Source organism: Cyprinus carpio, chromosome A20 (genome assembly GCF_018340385.1).
Source record: "Cyprinus carpio isolate SPL01 chromosome A20, ASM1834038v1, whole genome shotgun sequence".
In the NCBI taxonomy this organism is placed as follows: Eukaryota; Metazoa; Chordata; class Actinopteri; order Cypriniformes; family Cyprinidae; genus Cyprinus; species Cyprinus carpio.
Window position 1 is genome coordinate 5,176,184 of NC_056591.1, and position 16,770 is coordinate 5,192,953.

At 37.7% G+C, this 16,770-nt stretch overlaps 1 protein-coding gene across 8 annotated transcripts in view; it reads left to right on the forward strand.

The window, feature by feature from the left end:
• LOC109108241 (neurexin-3b-like) overlaps nt 1–16,770 on the forward strand; it is a 352,875-nt gene that overhangs the window by 320,671 nt on the left and 15,434 nt on the right. For 7 of the 8 annotated variants that reach the window (XM_042777425.1, XM_042777419.1, XM_042777423.1 and 4 more), the window contains 2 exons: nt 1,810–1,899; nt 2,961–3,271. In XM_042777425.1, coding sequence (XP_042633359.1) covers nt 1,810–1,899; nt 2,961–3,271 — 401 coding nt within the window. The remainder of the gene's footprint in view (nt 1–1,809; nt 1,900–2,960; nt 3,272–16,770) is intronic. The other variant, XM_042777427.1, reaches the window with a different exon arrangement.

Here is a 16,770-nt window from a genome sequence, read left to right on the forward strand (position 1 = left end):
TGCACCAAGGTTCAGTAGTGAATGTAGACATTTTGTATTATTTTGTTATATTATTCAAATAAGAAATTGTTGTGATGGTTAATGCTTACTGTATCAATTGCCATAGCCATTCTCACTGAATAATATTGACCAAAAAGAATAATAATATAAAATGTCTTCATTCACTACTATTCAGTCTTTACTCTAACCTAAATCCCCACAATACATGTTTTGGAGGTTAGAAAGCTCTGCAAAGATCATCATAATATATTCACATTAACATGACAAATAGCGAGCACTGGCAAAGCGTCTGATCTCTAAAATGAATTTCCAAACCCTCAAGCTCTCCTGGATCTCTCCAGCATGCAGGCCTCCATCCAGAAAAGCCACTCCAGCCCCAGGCTTGCATGCACTGCCTGTCAGGATCAAAAGCATCGGCAGCCCTGGAAACTACTTATTACCCCCACCCTCACCCCTTTACATCACCCACATCCCCCCTCCTCAGCCAGCAGTAACTTTGAAGCCCCTTTTCTGCCTATTTAAAAAGGAAAGCACAAGAAAAGCGGAGCCTTGAATCGCCACCGGCTTCGTCCATTTCACATCCCTGTCACTGTAGAACCTTTGTGTTTCTGAATAGGACTCCAATTCAATGCACCTTTTTCTCTTTCAGAAGTTCTGAGAAGGTAGTGGCTTTTTTTAGTTAAGTGAGATGTGTTGAGTAGCTTTGCTCTTTTGAAGTCCTTTTTGTATTTTTTTGCTCTCAAGCTGTAGGTCTTCTTCTTCTTCTTCTTCTTCTTCTTCTTTTACCCATTACAACTTCTTCAGAATACTGCTGTAAAGTATATTTCCCACTTGCTTAATGTACGTGAAGATGCATAGGAACTCAAAAATTACAATTCTGTAATCATCTACTTACACTGATGCTGAATATTACTTTACCCAACATGAAGAGCGTTCATGCTGCTCTTTTTCATGCAGTGAAGTGAATGCGTACAGATGCTGTTAAGCTCATCGAACATGTGCTTGAAATATGAAAAGCTCCAGTTCAAGATTCTTTGATGAACTGGTTACAGCATTTGTTAAGAGCAGTTGGATGTGACATAAGTACTGTACACCCAAGATGGCAGATGTTTGATACATCTTACAGCCCTAACACTTTACTCCAGTCAGAGAAAAAAGTGTAACAAAGTCCAAATAATGGCAAAATATACAAGCAGCCCAATGCTTCAGAGGGCTTCAAGGGACCCCGCAGCAGCAGGCCTCACACCATGCTGTAATGATCTCATCTGTATGCAGTGTGTTCTTCAGATCTGTCATCACAAGCCTTATTTCCCAGCAGGTTTAGAGCTTCTACACATTATCTCTTTTATTTCTGTCTCTCTCTCTTTCTCATTCACTTCCCTTCTCTCTTTCCCTTACCTTAATAGTTTGTAAAGTGTTCCTTGGCACCTTGACATGTAAAAGCATGTGATGTCCAGTGGGAAAATAGTTACACCCCATTTTGAAGATTGCTGAGCAGGAGATCACCTGATGCAGTTTGAAATGAATTGTTAGTATGTCTTGCTTTAACAGATGCCTGTATTTTGTTGTGCATTCTAAATGTGGTGTGTGATTCTTGCTGCAATAATTATATGTGTTAAACTGTTTATTTAGTTGGTTACCAGGTAATAAAAATGCCTTATAATCTTACAACTGAAGTTAACCTTACAATGAAACCTAAACTGCCCATGATAACAAGACCTAAATCATTTTAAACACAGCTAAACCTTCTTAAACAGTGTATAAATGTGCAATGTGCTAAGATGTCTTTCAAACTTTCAAACTTTAAAGGCAACATCGACAATGAGCGTTATCAAATGGCTAATAAGAAAATCCCATTCAAATATACCCGGCCGGTCGAAGATTGGCTACATGAGAAAGGTAACCCTCACAAGACCCACAGTGTTTTTTTTTTTTTTTTTTTTTTTTTTTTAATTTGCGTTCATATGCTCCTTGTCATGTCGTTGCGTTATATTTTTGTCCAAACAGGTCTGATGAGTCTTTGCTAAGCCTTTTGCCACTAATTAACTTAAAATTGTTCATAATTTACTTCCCTTCCCATTATGTAATATTTTCGTTGAGTATTATTTTTTATGTGGATTGTGATCCTCTTTTGTTATTTCCATCAGATCATTGACCAGTTAAAGGGACTGGTAAATAAAGATAACATAAGTATGGACTGTAGCTTCTGGACTCTAACTTTAAATCTAAACCAAAACTCAACAAAAGCCAGGATGTTTGTTTTTATCTTTTCATTGGAATGATGTTCTATAGCATTAATGTTAGTTGTCAAATAGCCCAAAAACCCATCCCTTAATGCAGCACGTTTCCAAAGACAACAAATTGGTGCTGAAGTGAAATGCCACTTTGCTGACTAACACACTTTTGTGTTTGAAGCCAGTTATGAAATCGACCGACACCTCTTCAGTTTCATTCAAAAACAGGATGAATGGGCGGGGTGACCATTTATCAAATTAACCATTAAATGCTTTTTTAAAGGTCATTGCCTAAACTACATAAGATGATTATAAAGTCCCTTTAACACTATCTAAAACCACATTGAAATCCCATTAGTGGTTCTCCATGCATGAATCAACATGATATTCCTTTGAAATGTATGAGATGAGCTTTCTTCCTTGCCCGCTGTAATATGGAATTGTAAATGTGTAATAGTTTTAATCGGCCTGCGTTTCTATTTCTAACCATACGAAAAGCCATTTGGAATTTGCCCCAAAACATTTGCATGAGAAGCACCTCACAGTGAACACGGCAAAGTGTTCACAAAAAATAAAATGTAAATTTTAATTTTTAATACTATGCTTGGATTTTAAAAGCTAGACCATTAATGCTAACACTAATCAATTAGCTAAAATAAAAAATAATAAATAAATAATGACATAAACCACTCTGACTGAGTCTTCCTTCACTGGTCTTCCCCTCAGGTCGTCAGCTGACCATTTTTAACACCCAAGCTACCATCTCAATAGGTGGTAATGACCGCAAGCGACCGTATCAAGGCCAGCTCTCTGGACTTTATTACAATGGCCTGAAGGTTCTCAACATGGCAGCTGAAGGTCATGCTAACATCAAGATAAATGGCAGTGTGAGACTGGTGGGGGATGTGCCCACCAGCAGAAGCCCCTCACGTAGCACCACCTCCATGCCCCCAGAGATGTCCACCACCTTCATTGAGACCACCACCACCCTGTCAACCACCACTACCCGAAAGCAGCGCTCACCACCCACCATTCAGGTAATATATATTGCTTTTCTACATTTTATCTCCTTGAACCAAGGCTATAGACAAAATTGTGAGGGTTGGGTACATACTCAGCAGTGTAAAGATGTGTTTATTGTGCATTTGTATTTCTTGTAAGACATGTGAAGTTAAGAGACTCATGCTCTCATGTCTAAGCCTTTGCCTACTGCCCTCTTAGTATTAAAGTTATTGAAATTTCCCAATGAGGCATGGTGAGTGTCCATGTCCAGCATTCAAACATTTATGTACTGTAAAATATGTAAAACACTTAAAGAGGGTGGGCAAAAAGTGGGGAAAAAATTATCATCTCATGTTTTTCCAAACATTTATGACTTAATTTCTTCTGTGCAACACAAAATTAGAATGTAAGCTGAAGGTAACACAAGGCAAATGGATGGTGATTTATACTGACATGCTCCAAAATTAAAAACACCATAAAAGTACCCAGATGAGTCATGCACTTATAATCTAAGTCTTCTGAAGTAATAGCATAGCTTTGTGTGAAGAACAGACTGAATTTGAGGTAGTTTACCTGTACTTTACTAGTAATCTTAATCTCTGCCTTAGTCATGGCAAGAACAATGGCATTTGCCATTAAAGGGGCCTATGATGCTATTTTAAAGATCATTATTTTGTGTATTTGGTGTTACAGAGTATGTTGACATGCTTTAATGTTTAAAAAAAAACATTATTTTTCAAATACTGTACATTATTGTAATTCCTCTATGCCCCGCCTCTCTCAAACGTGTTGTTTTCTACAAAGCCCCTCCTTCCAACAAGCACAGTCTGTTCTGATTGGCCAGCTGACCCAGTGCATTGTGATTGGACGAACACCACAAGCACACGTCAGAAATTTAACGCCCCTTTATCGCGAGCTTCAGCTTTCAACATAAATGTAAAGACATACTGTAATGTCCTTAGTTTTACCATCAGTTCATGACCGAAAGGGGAACAGAGTCGCATGACAGACACAGTGATGATGCTCATATGTGTTTGCAGTACACAAGCCACGATTAAGAAAGCTGACTCCACTGTGAGTCTCTCTCTCACACACACAACGCGATACTCTACACGGCGCAAAACTCTGCTTTTTAAAAGTCAATAGCAAATACTTAAAATATTAAGAAAACATACTTACAGTAGCTGATTCAGAATGAGCGCCAGATTGTCATAGCAAAGTCGGAATTTTCCCTTTTTTTTCTTTTTTTTTTTTCTTTTTTTTTTTTAGAAATAGCCTTTGCACAGCCAGCCTTGTAGGTTACTTTATAGGTTCACAAAAATGTTGTCCATAAAATGCGTTGCACAAATTTGAACATCTGCGTTGTGCTTTTCTGTTGTAAAAAAAAAATCTTAACCAATGATTCCACATTGCATCTACTTTCAGAAGGCCAAATAAAGTTATTTTGCTTTTGCACAGAAACACACAGCGTCTCCCTGACATGGCGGCATCAACACTACTGTGGTTCCTGAAACCATGCCTTCTTTCTTTGCATGAACATTTGCGCGGCATGTGACGTAGACATGTGAGGGCGTGTTTGAATGAGGCGTTTTAGCCCGGTCTGGATCAGCCTTCTCTTTTAGATAGAATAAATCCTTTTGTGGGGGACGTTGAGCTTTGTAACTCTGCAGATCTTCTACATGCCTAAATAGCTACATAACACACATAGAAATCGCATCATATGACCCCTTTAAAAACATTGTACCATATGTGACTAGTAAGCCAAAAAGTCAGCATTTGTGTGATCCAAATGAGGGGAATGATGAATAACATCTTATTTTAGTTTGTTCTTCACACAAAGCTATCATTATCATTTGTTTTAGATAACATTTAATATAATTTTTTATAATTTTATGCAAATTTTTTTTTTTTTGGAGCTTAACACTATAAAAGATTTTGTAATGTGTTTCACAGAAGAAATAAAATAAAGTATTGGGATGATAAAAGGGTGCGTATATGATGAAAGCATTTTGCTGTACTCTATGTGCTGTTTAGATGCCTTGTGGAGTCTGTCGACTTCCACAATGCTTTGTTTTAACACAGTCTGACATGAGCCCAATGAATGTCTGATCATGCTGTCCATTTCAATGATGCTAGGGGAAAAATTAAAGCAGCAGTCTTCGTATTAAAGCCATAACTCTCCCTGGGGCACTACTCAGTGACAGGCCAACAAGACTTATTCTCTCCTCACCTTTAAACAGATCAACCAACATAATAATAACCTCTCATGTCAGTGCTGACTGCAGCGTGACTTCATCAGTGCGTTGGCAACCCAACCATTGATAAGAGCCTTTAAACTCACATGCGACCATTTCAGGGCATGAAGGCTCTTTTTCCTTCTTGGCCTTTTAGTTATCTATATTTCCAATAACACAGGAGCTGAGTGTGAACTCACATCACCCATGACTTAACATGTTAACTAGTAGGCCACAGCCCTGAGTGAATGTTATTTTTATATCGTGTTAGGATATTACCACTGTTACCTCACAGCAAAAAGTTCCCCAGCTAAATCATGGCTAAATCAGGAATTCATTCTGTTTGGATTCTGCATGTTCTTTCCATGTTGGAGTGGCTCGTCTATGTACTTAAATTTCCCCAACAATCCACAGAGATACAGTTTAGGTGAAATAGAGACTGCAGTTGGTGTGAGTGAGAGTGTGAATGTGTAATTTAGCCCTGTGAGAGACAGCCCACCTGTTCAGGGTGTTTCCCTGTTTTTGGCCAAAGATGCTGGGATAGATTCCAGCATTCCTGTGACACTGCATAGCAGAAGCAATATAGAGATAGAGAATAGATACCTGAGTGAATATAATTACTGTACATGGTTACAGTCTGTGCATTTGTTAAGTCATTCTCCTGGATTAACATCCTTGTTGGTCCTGTAATGATATCAAATTTAAGTGATGTACACAAAATTAAGGTTGGGATTTAAGACTAAGCTTAGGTTGAGGGCTGTTAACTGTACCATTCTGATCAACCAATCATAGCCCCTTGAGTTATTTGGGGTTAGGTTAGGGTTGACAATATTTGACAGGAATGTTGCTCCAGGACACATCCTACTATAATTTGTAATATTATGGTCAATGAAAGTGCTATAGCTCATAAAAGCTAATTGATCTGTAATGCATTCTAAAAGCAATTCAGTGAAACAAATGACACATTTTATGAGCACCTTATTTTTTCTGCTTTGATCTGTGAATTTTGTAAGACACTCTCACATTAATAGCAAAATCAGAGATCCAGGTTTTAGCCACAAAATCTTTAATAAATATAGTCAAAATACTTCTTCAGGAATGTTTTCAGTCCAACAAGATCTCCATTTTGGGTTTGTTGTAAGTGTTTTTTAAGTAAGTGTTAGAGATTTCTTTTTTTCTAAGACATGCTGTCCCAGATCAATTTCCAAGCCCTCATGCACTTTGATTCATGCTATGCCTACAAATTAATTTTCCATAGGTCTCACTTTTAGCACTCCCTTGCTGCCTGTCAGCATAGACAGCAAGAGTAGTACCTGTAGAAGCTGACAGGTTTTCCACCCCTGAGGGTCCCAGGCTGTGACCGATGTTAGGCTGTACTGAGTGGTATGGGGACCTGCGGCTACACTTGTTAGGTGCTATTTGGCACAGTCCTCTGATTCCCTACCATTGCAGGACACTCCAGGGTCCGAGAAGTAAGAGGTTTGCGATCATATCTTATCCATAGACGGATTGAATTGTTCCAGGCAGGGGCGGTAGAGCAATCTCACGCCTAATTAATGATGGGACTCCTGGGAGAGGTCTTGCCTCACACTTGATCTCTGGTAGAAGAGTAGTTGAAAGCGTGCATATCCATTCATCTCCAGCAAGGGCTGTTCACTGTGCCCCGGGGCACTGTTTGCTCAATGATGCTTCTACACACTAGGGAACAACAGAAGCAAGAGGCATTGTAGAAATGCTGACATGACTGAAGACCACACTGAGCACGCAGCCACATGTTGTTTAGTGGTGTGTTTTGTTTTTTTGTTAGTTTTTTTTTTTTATTTTTTAACAGAGGGTGCAGTCAGCATCCCTTTCAGAATTAGCAATAAAAGGATTATCAATACTAATAGCTGCAAGTAGTTATGCAACATTTTCTAGATGTAGTTATACTTTTTCTCAACCTGGGTGTCTCCGGGACAGATTTGTCTGAAGGTAAAGGGCACATTCCCACTGTTAGCTCTCCTTTACCGTCTGTTTCTGTCCTGGAATTGTATTGTAGAGCCCAAGTGTGAGCCCAAATGCTGCTTCGGTATGTGTTAGGGCACATACTGTACAGACTAGAGCAGGGGTTGCCAGCTGGTGGATGCGTCCATCCAGACCACATAGCTTTTTGACATAATGAAATAAATAAATGTCAAACACTATTTTCTAATAAAATCAAATTTATATCAAGCATATTAAGGTCGGCCCAGTAGAGCCATTTGGGTTCTACTGCGCCCTGAGTTGCAACCATGGTTAACTGTTTCTAGGGTCAGACATGTGGCCATGCATGCAGTGAAGAGTGAAGAGAGCAGAAAGCAGCGCAGACACAGATGAAACTTTCAGTGAGGGAAAAACAATGGCATTCTCAAAAACTAGGAAAGTTTATGGGTCTTTAAAAGTCTAAATTTAGTTGTATCAAATTTAAGGCCATAAAAATCTTAAATGGTACAAGAAAGTCTTAATTATGATTTCAGGAGTACTTAAATTTGGGGACGGTAGGACAAGAATTGCATTACAGCTGACGATAAAACTTCAAAAAGCTATGATTTCAGTGAATAAATAAAGCACTGCACATTTCAAAGTAAGGTGCAGTGATGCATTGTGTACTGCCATTACTGGGGAAACCAATATACAGTATATCTGCGGTTCCAAATGAATGTGCATTTTCAGTAAGCCCATCTGCTGTTTTTGTTCAGACCAACATGAGAATCAACCCATGTTTTTACGCAGCTGTAAATGTGAGCTGGTGGATCGACAAGAAGATAATGCATTATAAACATTTAAAGGGGTGGTGGTCAGCTTTTTTCGAAGGCTTGATTGTGTTTATTGGGTGCAGTGTTACGTGTACATGCTTCGTTTAAAAAAAAAAAATACATAATTTTCACATATTTTACATTTATTCTACACTGCTGTTTCCATTCTTGTCAAAACATTCTTGTCCTGGTTCTATGAAGCCCCTCCCTCAGAAATAGTGATGTCACAAAGAAGCTTGTTGTTGTCCATACCAGCCATTTTTTGTAGTCCTTAAACAGCGATTTCTTTAAAAGAAAATATCTCCCTTTGCATTTAACTCTGAGCGTCGTAACTTTGCAGACCTTGTTTATACTCTAATAGCAACATTACACACTTACTAAAGTTCAAAAAGTGAAATCATAATCAATCACCCCTTTAAACAATTAAGACAGTAACATATATTTATATGTTATTTAATTCATATAATGATTGATAACAATTGTTTAAATTAATATAATATTTTATATTTTTGACTCCATTTTCTTAAAAAAAAAAAAAAAATAGTTTAAAGACTGAAATGTGAAGTTTATCATTTTATAAAACTTTAAATCATGCTTTTCTGTGCAGGTCTTAAAAAGGTCTTTAAAAGTCTAAAATATGAGCTTAATTATCTTGCAGATACCCTGGTCTGGCAAAACCGTCAATTCATATTTTTAGGTATATAATTGTCCAGACATCGCCTGGAGAGGAGGGTTCATTTCTGGACCTCAGGCAATTTTAGAGAGGAAGATATTTCAGAGAGGAAGCTCTGATGGAGCAATCTATGGATAGGACAGCGCAACATATATCTTGAGAGTTTGGAAACAGATAATACAGTGAATTGGATTGCCGAAAGTACAACTGAACCTGCTTCTCATCCATCAATGGATGTCTGTGTTTGAGTTTGTTAAGCAAAAGTTGCAAACATCAGAATGCCAACCCTAATATGTTGTTGTCTTTGTAGTGCACCATCTTCATTGAAATCAATGATTTTGTGGTACTCTCTGATACAACACAATCAAAACAGTTATGAAACAGATGATGGTCTTTATCTTGTGTTGCATTATGCCAGATTCCAGCTCCAAGCGTTCAATTCATTTAGCTGTTTACGTCACTTGTCATCATCCACCTCCAAACTGAATGACTAATTCCAGTGATTTCAGCTATGTGCTGTTTTAACGATGTGTGAGTCACGGCTAAACCTGCAAGCCTCACAAGCATTAGATATTCTAGATGACTACTCCATAACCACTGCTTCAAATAAATGCCTGTTGAGGATGTAGTCATTATCTGATTGTGCAAGTCTTGCACTTGAAGGAGAGTAGCAGTGGGGAATTCTCATTTCCACTAAACAGAAAGAAAGACAACTTCTTCCAACGCAATTACTGTAGTTAATGTAGCCGACAGGACACGGCTTGATTATTTGCTGTTTAAGTGTGGGGGAGGAGAGAAAAAGATGGAGGGGGAAAAAAGCAAGGAGAGGCAATTTGTGTTGAGTATATAGGGATGAGGTGAAAGTAAAATATAGATCAGAAAATAGTCAAAATGGAAACACAACAAACTCGTTTACTCTATAACGGATGTATTTTGGGATTTTACAGTGCTGTTTAGAGTCTCAGCTGTTTTCTAATGCTGTTGCAAGCTTTGTGTGATAGAACAGATTTACGGTTTTGTGTAAAAGAACAGATTTGAGTTCTTGCATGGCATTGTAGTTATTCTCTATTTATAGACAGGTTTCAAATTTAGGGGGGATGGCATCCCCCTGGTGGAAAAAAATACCAAAAAAACTTCCCTCCTGTGAAACCACCATTTCCCCTAAAAATCCCCTTTAGATTTATAATGTTGTGTATTATGTAAAATTTATAGTGCAAATTAAATATTAAAATTCTCTACTTATGATAATTCACGAACTAAGTAACGGTGACTGGCCAATCAGAACTCGGCACTGTAACAAGCTGCCACAAGCTGAAGCAAGTTTCCGTCATTTTTCATGCAAAATTGGTCAAGTGCAACTTTTGAAGTTCTTTAAAAAGAAGACAACAGAAGGTATGATTTTTCCTTGATTAGAATTTAAAGACATTCCCCTGACATAATGTCATTGTGCTGTATTTGTGATTATGAGGGACTGAGAGACAATAGGAGAGCTGATGAGTATGTCATCGACTTTGCAAAAAACAAACAAAAACATATTTTGAGAGTCCAAGCATTCACTGCACGATGAAGCCCATTAGAATGCAGAATGCCCTTATAATTCAAGCAATGGAAGAAAAAGACCCATGTATGAGTTTTTATGTTTTTATATTCATTGCACAAGCAATGTACTTTTCTGACAACAGTGTAGAGCAACACTGTTTCATTCCTTGAATGAATCTGTTTTTGAACGAACACCCCCCCCCCCCAAGAAATTGAGCACACCATCCCCCCTTATTTTTTTTTTTACAATTCGAACACTGTTTATAAAGGTATATTTAGTTAAATGCTATCATCTGAAATGTTGAATTTAATGTAAATTTTATTTGTGCTAAATAGATTATTGCAATTAAAATAATAATGTTGGATAGTTGTGTATTTAAGAAAATATATTGTTCCCATTCTTTGGTAACACTTTTTATTCACTATTAACTATTTGCTTGTTAGCATGCACATAACTAGCATACTGGCCATTTATTAGTACTTATAAAGCACATATTAATGTCTTATTCTGCATAACCATATTTTAGATCGCTTAACCCTAACCCAGTAGACACTACATTTAATATACAGTAAATGTGGTTGTCACTATCTTTTTTGAAGATCTGCAGTATGTACATTGCCAAAGAATTTTAAGTTGTAAGCCATAAAGTTTATGGCAGGTTGTTTACACAGGTTGTTCAGTTTAAGGGCACATAAATTTTCCTGCATGTTGAAATCACCTAGTGCACTAAAGTCTCACAGACAGCTTTCACTTCAGAGCCTCTGCAGTCCTTGTGCCATTTTATGATCTCAGGATGTAGCTTCTTCATAGCAATTCTAATTCACAACAATACCTATATGTTGTCCCTTCAGCCTGAACTTCATTGCCCTTTGGCTCCAAAGTGGTTGCCTGTAGATGGGCACAGAGCGTGTGTACATTAGAATCATGTAAAGGTCAGCAGCAACGAGGTACTTCTTTGCGATCTGCGTGGTAATTTCTCTTCACTCTCTTTTTCTTATGCTGCACACAGAGAGATGGATGCTGGGTGCCTTGGGATAGTTTGGTGGTCCCAATTATATGAAGGTGGCAGATGGATGGGGACTTCCAGGGTGAAGGGCTCATTAAAAAAAAGCATGCAGGGGATGTGTGCGAACATGTGGCCCAGGGAAGCAACAATCCTCTGCTCTGTATGAGTGTACACAATCGCCTCAATCTATTTCAGTTCCCCTGACACTGAGAAGCTAAATGTGTTACAAAAGCAAATAGTGTTATTAATGTAAGCATGTAACACAAAGCCCTGTACAACAGCTTGTGTTAAAAATATTGGTAAAGTAACTTTGATAGTGTAGTTGTCAAACTATTCATGATTAAAAGAAGTTCAACTGTCAATATACAATTTCACAAATTTACACTGTAAAAAATTGCCAAGAATTTACAGAATTAAATAGTATTATTTTACAAAAAAAAAAAAAAATTACTGTGAAATCAATGTATATACAGATAAATCAACTGATAAAAACTGTGTAAAGTCCCTGTGCATGCAGGACTGTATATCAGCACTCTTGGAATGCCACTCAGCCAATTGATTTGAGGACAGGAAGTACTTGTTGAATAATATTAGTTATATATGTAATAACTATAATTATTATTTGTGTAATTAACAACAAAAATTGATTCATATTAATTGGTGAGATCAAAATTTATCAATTCACTACAATGAAATGCCTTACCAGAACTATGAAAGCGTGTGCATTTTAGGTTTATTATCATTCAGTTCTGGGAACCATTTTATGTTCAACATGCATGGTTATACATGATATTATGATTAACTGAATTGTCATTATTAATAATGTCCCTCAGTTTCAGTATAGGTCTTTTTGCGGCTTCGCTGGAGTAGATGTGAATGGTAGTCGTTGAGGGCTGAATCTAACACATCGTGCTCACTGAAAGTCCCTTTGTGCTCAGACTCCCTGCAAGATCAGTATTCAGATCAGCACTGCTCACATTTAGCCTCTCTAACCAGCAAGAGAATGACAGTGAGTATATAAGCACAGGGTAAACATACTGCCATCTCTTTTTGATTGTGTAATGAAACCTCTCAAGAATGATGTATTGTCTGAATGTGGCTGCTGTCTGGATGATGGTTTGGAAGATGGTCTGGATTACGGATGTCTGCATAAATAAGCTAATGAAATAGCTGCTTTTTTAGAAGAACTAAAAGAGTGTTTACATTCATGTCCAGCTTTACAGGTTGTGATTTGAGTGTTTGTCTTGATGAATTACAATTAGATTTTGATTGAAAAATAAGGACATAGTGCTTTCCACAAAGGTAGTGCCATGATGGATTTAAAAGCAAGAAGACTTGTTGTATGGTCTACTTTTATGGTTTGATTGAGTTCATTTTCATTGGTTGGAAAAGAGCATCTCAGACATCCTGCATTTTCTTATCTTACACATCAAGTAATATGGGTTTGAAATGATTTGGAACTCTTCCTTGTCTACAATGACTTTAGCAGTTGATTTCTTCAGAGTGTTCCAAAATGTGCTTATCCTTTAATTTCCCATTTTGATTTTTTTTCTGAAATCTCAAATACTCTAGGTATAGAGTTCCGCATTAGCAGCAAAATCTCTTCTTTTCTTCTTGGATAACAGACTTTTCTATAATCAGTGTGGATCCCAATCCTTTGCCCATCTCTGCCTTTTCTCTGTCCTGTGGTTCTCTGTCCAGATTTTCCTTTTCTTCTGCATCTCCATTACACACAGAGCACACGCAGTAACTGGACGCTTCATTTTTTCCTGTCCTGATCTCGGGCTGTAATTGAAACATCCTGTTGGGCCCGTGTCACTCTCTAATTTTAGTCAGCGAGTCTCAGCACGACGAGGGCAGTTCTGTACGACTGTTTGTCACCACTTTTCTGATGACCTTGCACACTGCGGCAGGGGAGTGATTAAAGATCAAGGCCAAAGACCATTTCCTTTGCCCTGCAAGATAAATGACCCTGTTTGAAACTGCCTGCTATGGCTTGGAACAATTAGAGTGTGCTGAGGGGAGTCCGCAGGCTTGTACTGTGTATGAAAGAAGATACACAAATGCACCACATCCCTAAAATCAAATTTTCTCTTTTTTTCACTTTTGCACTGCTCTGCCTACAGTATGTGGAATTAATGATGCAAATGTAACATTTGCAGTGAGCCACACAGTACAAAATAGTACGGCATTGCAACTGTTATGCATGATTTTGTACATGTAAATTTTTGTGTAAATAGGAAGAAAAATCTGCATAAAAAGCTTACTTAAATATAGATTTTCTGAGAACTAATCACAATATCTTTCACTAGTTTAAGGTTTTGTTTTTCTTTTCTTTTTTTTTCTGAAAAAAAAAAAAAATCTTAATAAAGCAAATTGTATCTGTGTTTGTATTGGTGCTGGAATTTCATTAACCTCTCCCCACTTAGTGTAGTGCTAAGGAAATTGCGGGTATTATTTTTCTATGGCTGTTCTATCCAGAAACCAGAAAATAATGTTGACTTTAGACTTTAGAAATATGTTTAGGGTTGAGGAATGAAAAATGATTTTTTGCAATGCCACTGATTTATTTTCATTTATTTACTGTTCTCAATACACAATGTTTCATTGGAAACAAGGAACATTGTCCAGGCTCCTAAAGGATACGATACAATGCTTTGTTACGTCTACCATGCAGTGTTACATATTTAAACTCCTGTAGGACACTCAGTGAAGGTGATATTAGCCAGACAACAATACATATCATTGGCTATGTTTACATGCAACCAAATAATCCATTTGTAATCAGATTGACGGCTCAATCGGACTGAAAAGCCTTCATGAAAACACCATATTCAGTCCGATTGAGCTCGATCGGAATGAAATTTCGATCGGATTGAAGGGGGTGGTTTATTCCTTTTCTAATACGATTGAGAGTGCATTTAAACACTTAATCGGACTGATCCCCAAAACTGAAAGGACTGTACATGTGCAGTGATGCAGAAATAGTGTATGACGTATGACATATGGCTCTTCCTTTTGCGTGTGCTCTCATTATAAAGCTCTCTTTTCATTTGGCAATTGTGAAGTGGAGCAGGACAACCTCTCACCAGTCCTTGTTTTGGATACTCATCCACAGGCAACCGGTTTTGGGTGCGGGGAGGGGCATTTTTACTGTGTGATAAATATGAGCAGCATGCCACAGAGTGTATGTATATTTATCCATAAATGGATAAATATTAATTCTACTGTTAAAAACAAATAAAGAAACCGTGTAGGAGAGTGGTTATTATGTGCAAACAGTGAGAAATTCTATATTTGTGCAGTGTGCGCATGTCAAAAAAAAAATTGATTCCGATTTAAAGCTTGTGACATATAAACATGCACATCAACCCAATCACTTTATTTAGTGTTCATTTAAACACTACATTCAGATTCATCAATTGGAATGAATTCAGTCCGATTGAACCAAAAACTGTGCATGTAAACGTAGCCACTCTGATCTTGATTTTTCTTCCGACCATCCCAGAAGACAGGCTTAAGCAAAAAGACTCGTGGCAGGCCTTTGACAGGGATATGGCCTGATGGCATCGATTCTTTGTAATACAAGCTTTTCTCATGCCCGTCTGTCAAAGCCAAGATCTGACATGATAATGCAGATCAGAAGTGACCCGATCGAAACAAATGCTTGAGATGGCTGTCTTGTTGGGGATGACAGAGCAGTAGTGTCGATAAAACAAGGCACAAAAGTGTCTGGCTATACACGCTGCTAAATCTTCCATCCACTCATCTTCCTGGGCTTTGGTTTCTAGGAGACACTGGTGTTAGAGAAATAGCTGAATATTTTTGATGCACTGATTGCATTTATAACACTGTACTCACCAGGGTGCTCCTAGTACAGGCCATTACAGTTATTAAATATGACATGACCTCATAACCATGGCATTGCACAATATCTATCACTTCAGCACTCTGTACATTCTTGAGCACCTCGCGTCTAGTCCCTCATGACTTCATGTTTTTATGTGAGAGAATGGTAAAATGAGGAATGGAGAATGATTTCTACAGAAAATGAGGAATATTTTGCTCCCAAAATAAGTTTTTGCATGGCATGAAAATTTTGTGACAATTGGATTTAGCCAGCTGTGAAATAGTTTTTTTTTTGTAAAGTATGCCAGCAAGGGACAGTAGATTTGATGTCACTGCAAAAACAGGCTCATCATTGTCAAACATGCTGTAAATTCTGTCTTATTCCCATTTCTTTCTTTTTAAAAGATGGCATTTAATGGCATTTTAATGTTTATTTTGAAGAGGTACATCAAGATTTTGACACAACACCTCTCACGTGTGGTCATAATGGGGAGAAAACATCCCTAGTTTCATGAACTTCACCAACATCATTATTTTGCTTGTTCTGAATCAGATCCAAGGTAACCAGTAACCCACTAATTGAGTAGTCTTTTCATTGGATACCATTTAACTCTTACTTTAAACATTATTACTTTTACTTTTACTTTTACTTCTACTATTTTTACTTGTACTTCTACTTGAGTTACTATTTCTATCCATATGAGTACTTTTATGATAGACAGAGTTGCTGTCTATGTTTCAAATCAGTCACTTATGATGTACCATTGAGATGATAGTGCTCTTACAGGGACTAGACAGCTAAGCAGCACAAGTTTTTGAAACAGAGCCTTAATCTGATGTTTGATCTGCTAGACTGTAAACTTTTACATTAACACAACATGTCATTGTTAAGTCTACCCTTTAATTAAACAGAATGCTCTTTGTTGTTCCGAAGCGAAGTAGTTCACTCTAGGCAGTCTGGAATTGCTTTTGTATTGGCCTCATATCTTAGCTGTGGTCACAGACAGTAGATAGGATATTAGTTGGATATCTATGGTGCTCTGTGCAGGCAGAAAGTCATTTCTGATCTGTTGTGTTCTGGACTAGCCTGTCCGCTGACACCACTTCTGTGACTAGTCATGCACAAACTCATCTGTCAAATCTCTGCTGTGATTTCACACTCTGGGAAACTGTAGTGAACAGCAGTAAGGAACTATGGGAGGTGAGGACCCTCTGATCTTGAGGAGGCTTGTCAATGCCACATCTGCTGGTAATGTGACAGGATCACGTCTGAATTAACTGTCACATTGGTGGTCACTACCCTGTGATACAGCAACATTATAACACCACTATGATAGTTCCTTTGAGAAAGAATTTTTGTGTTGGTTCTGGCTGGTCTAGCTTCTGCCATTCTGCTAACCCACAAAAAAATTCTAAATTAAGTTTTTTGAGTTTTGAGTTTTGCAAAATGTATTTACA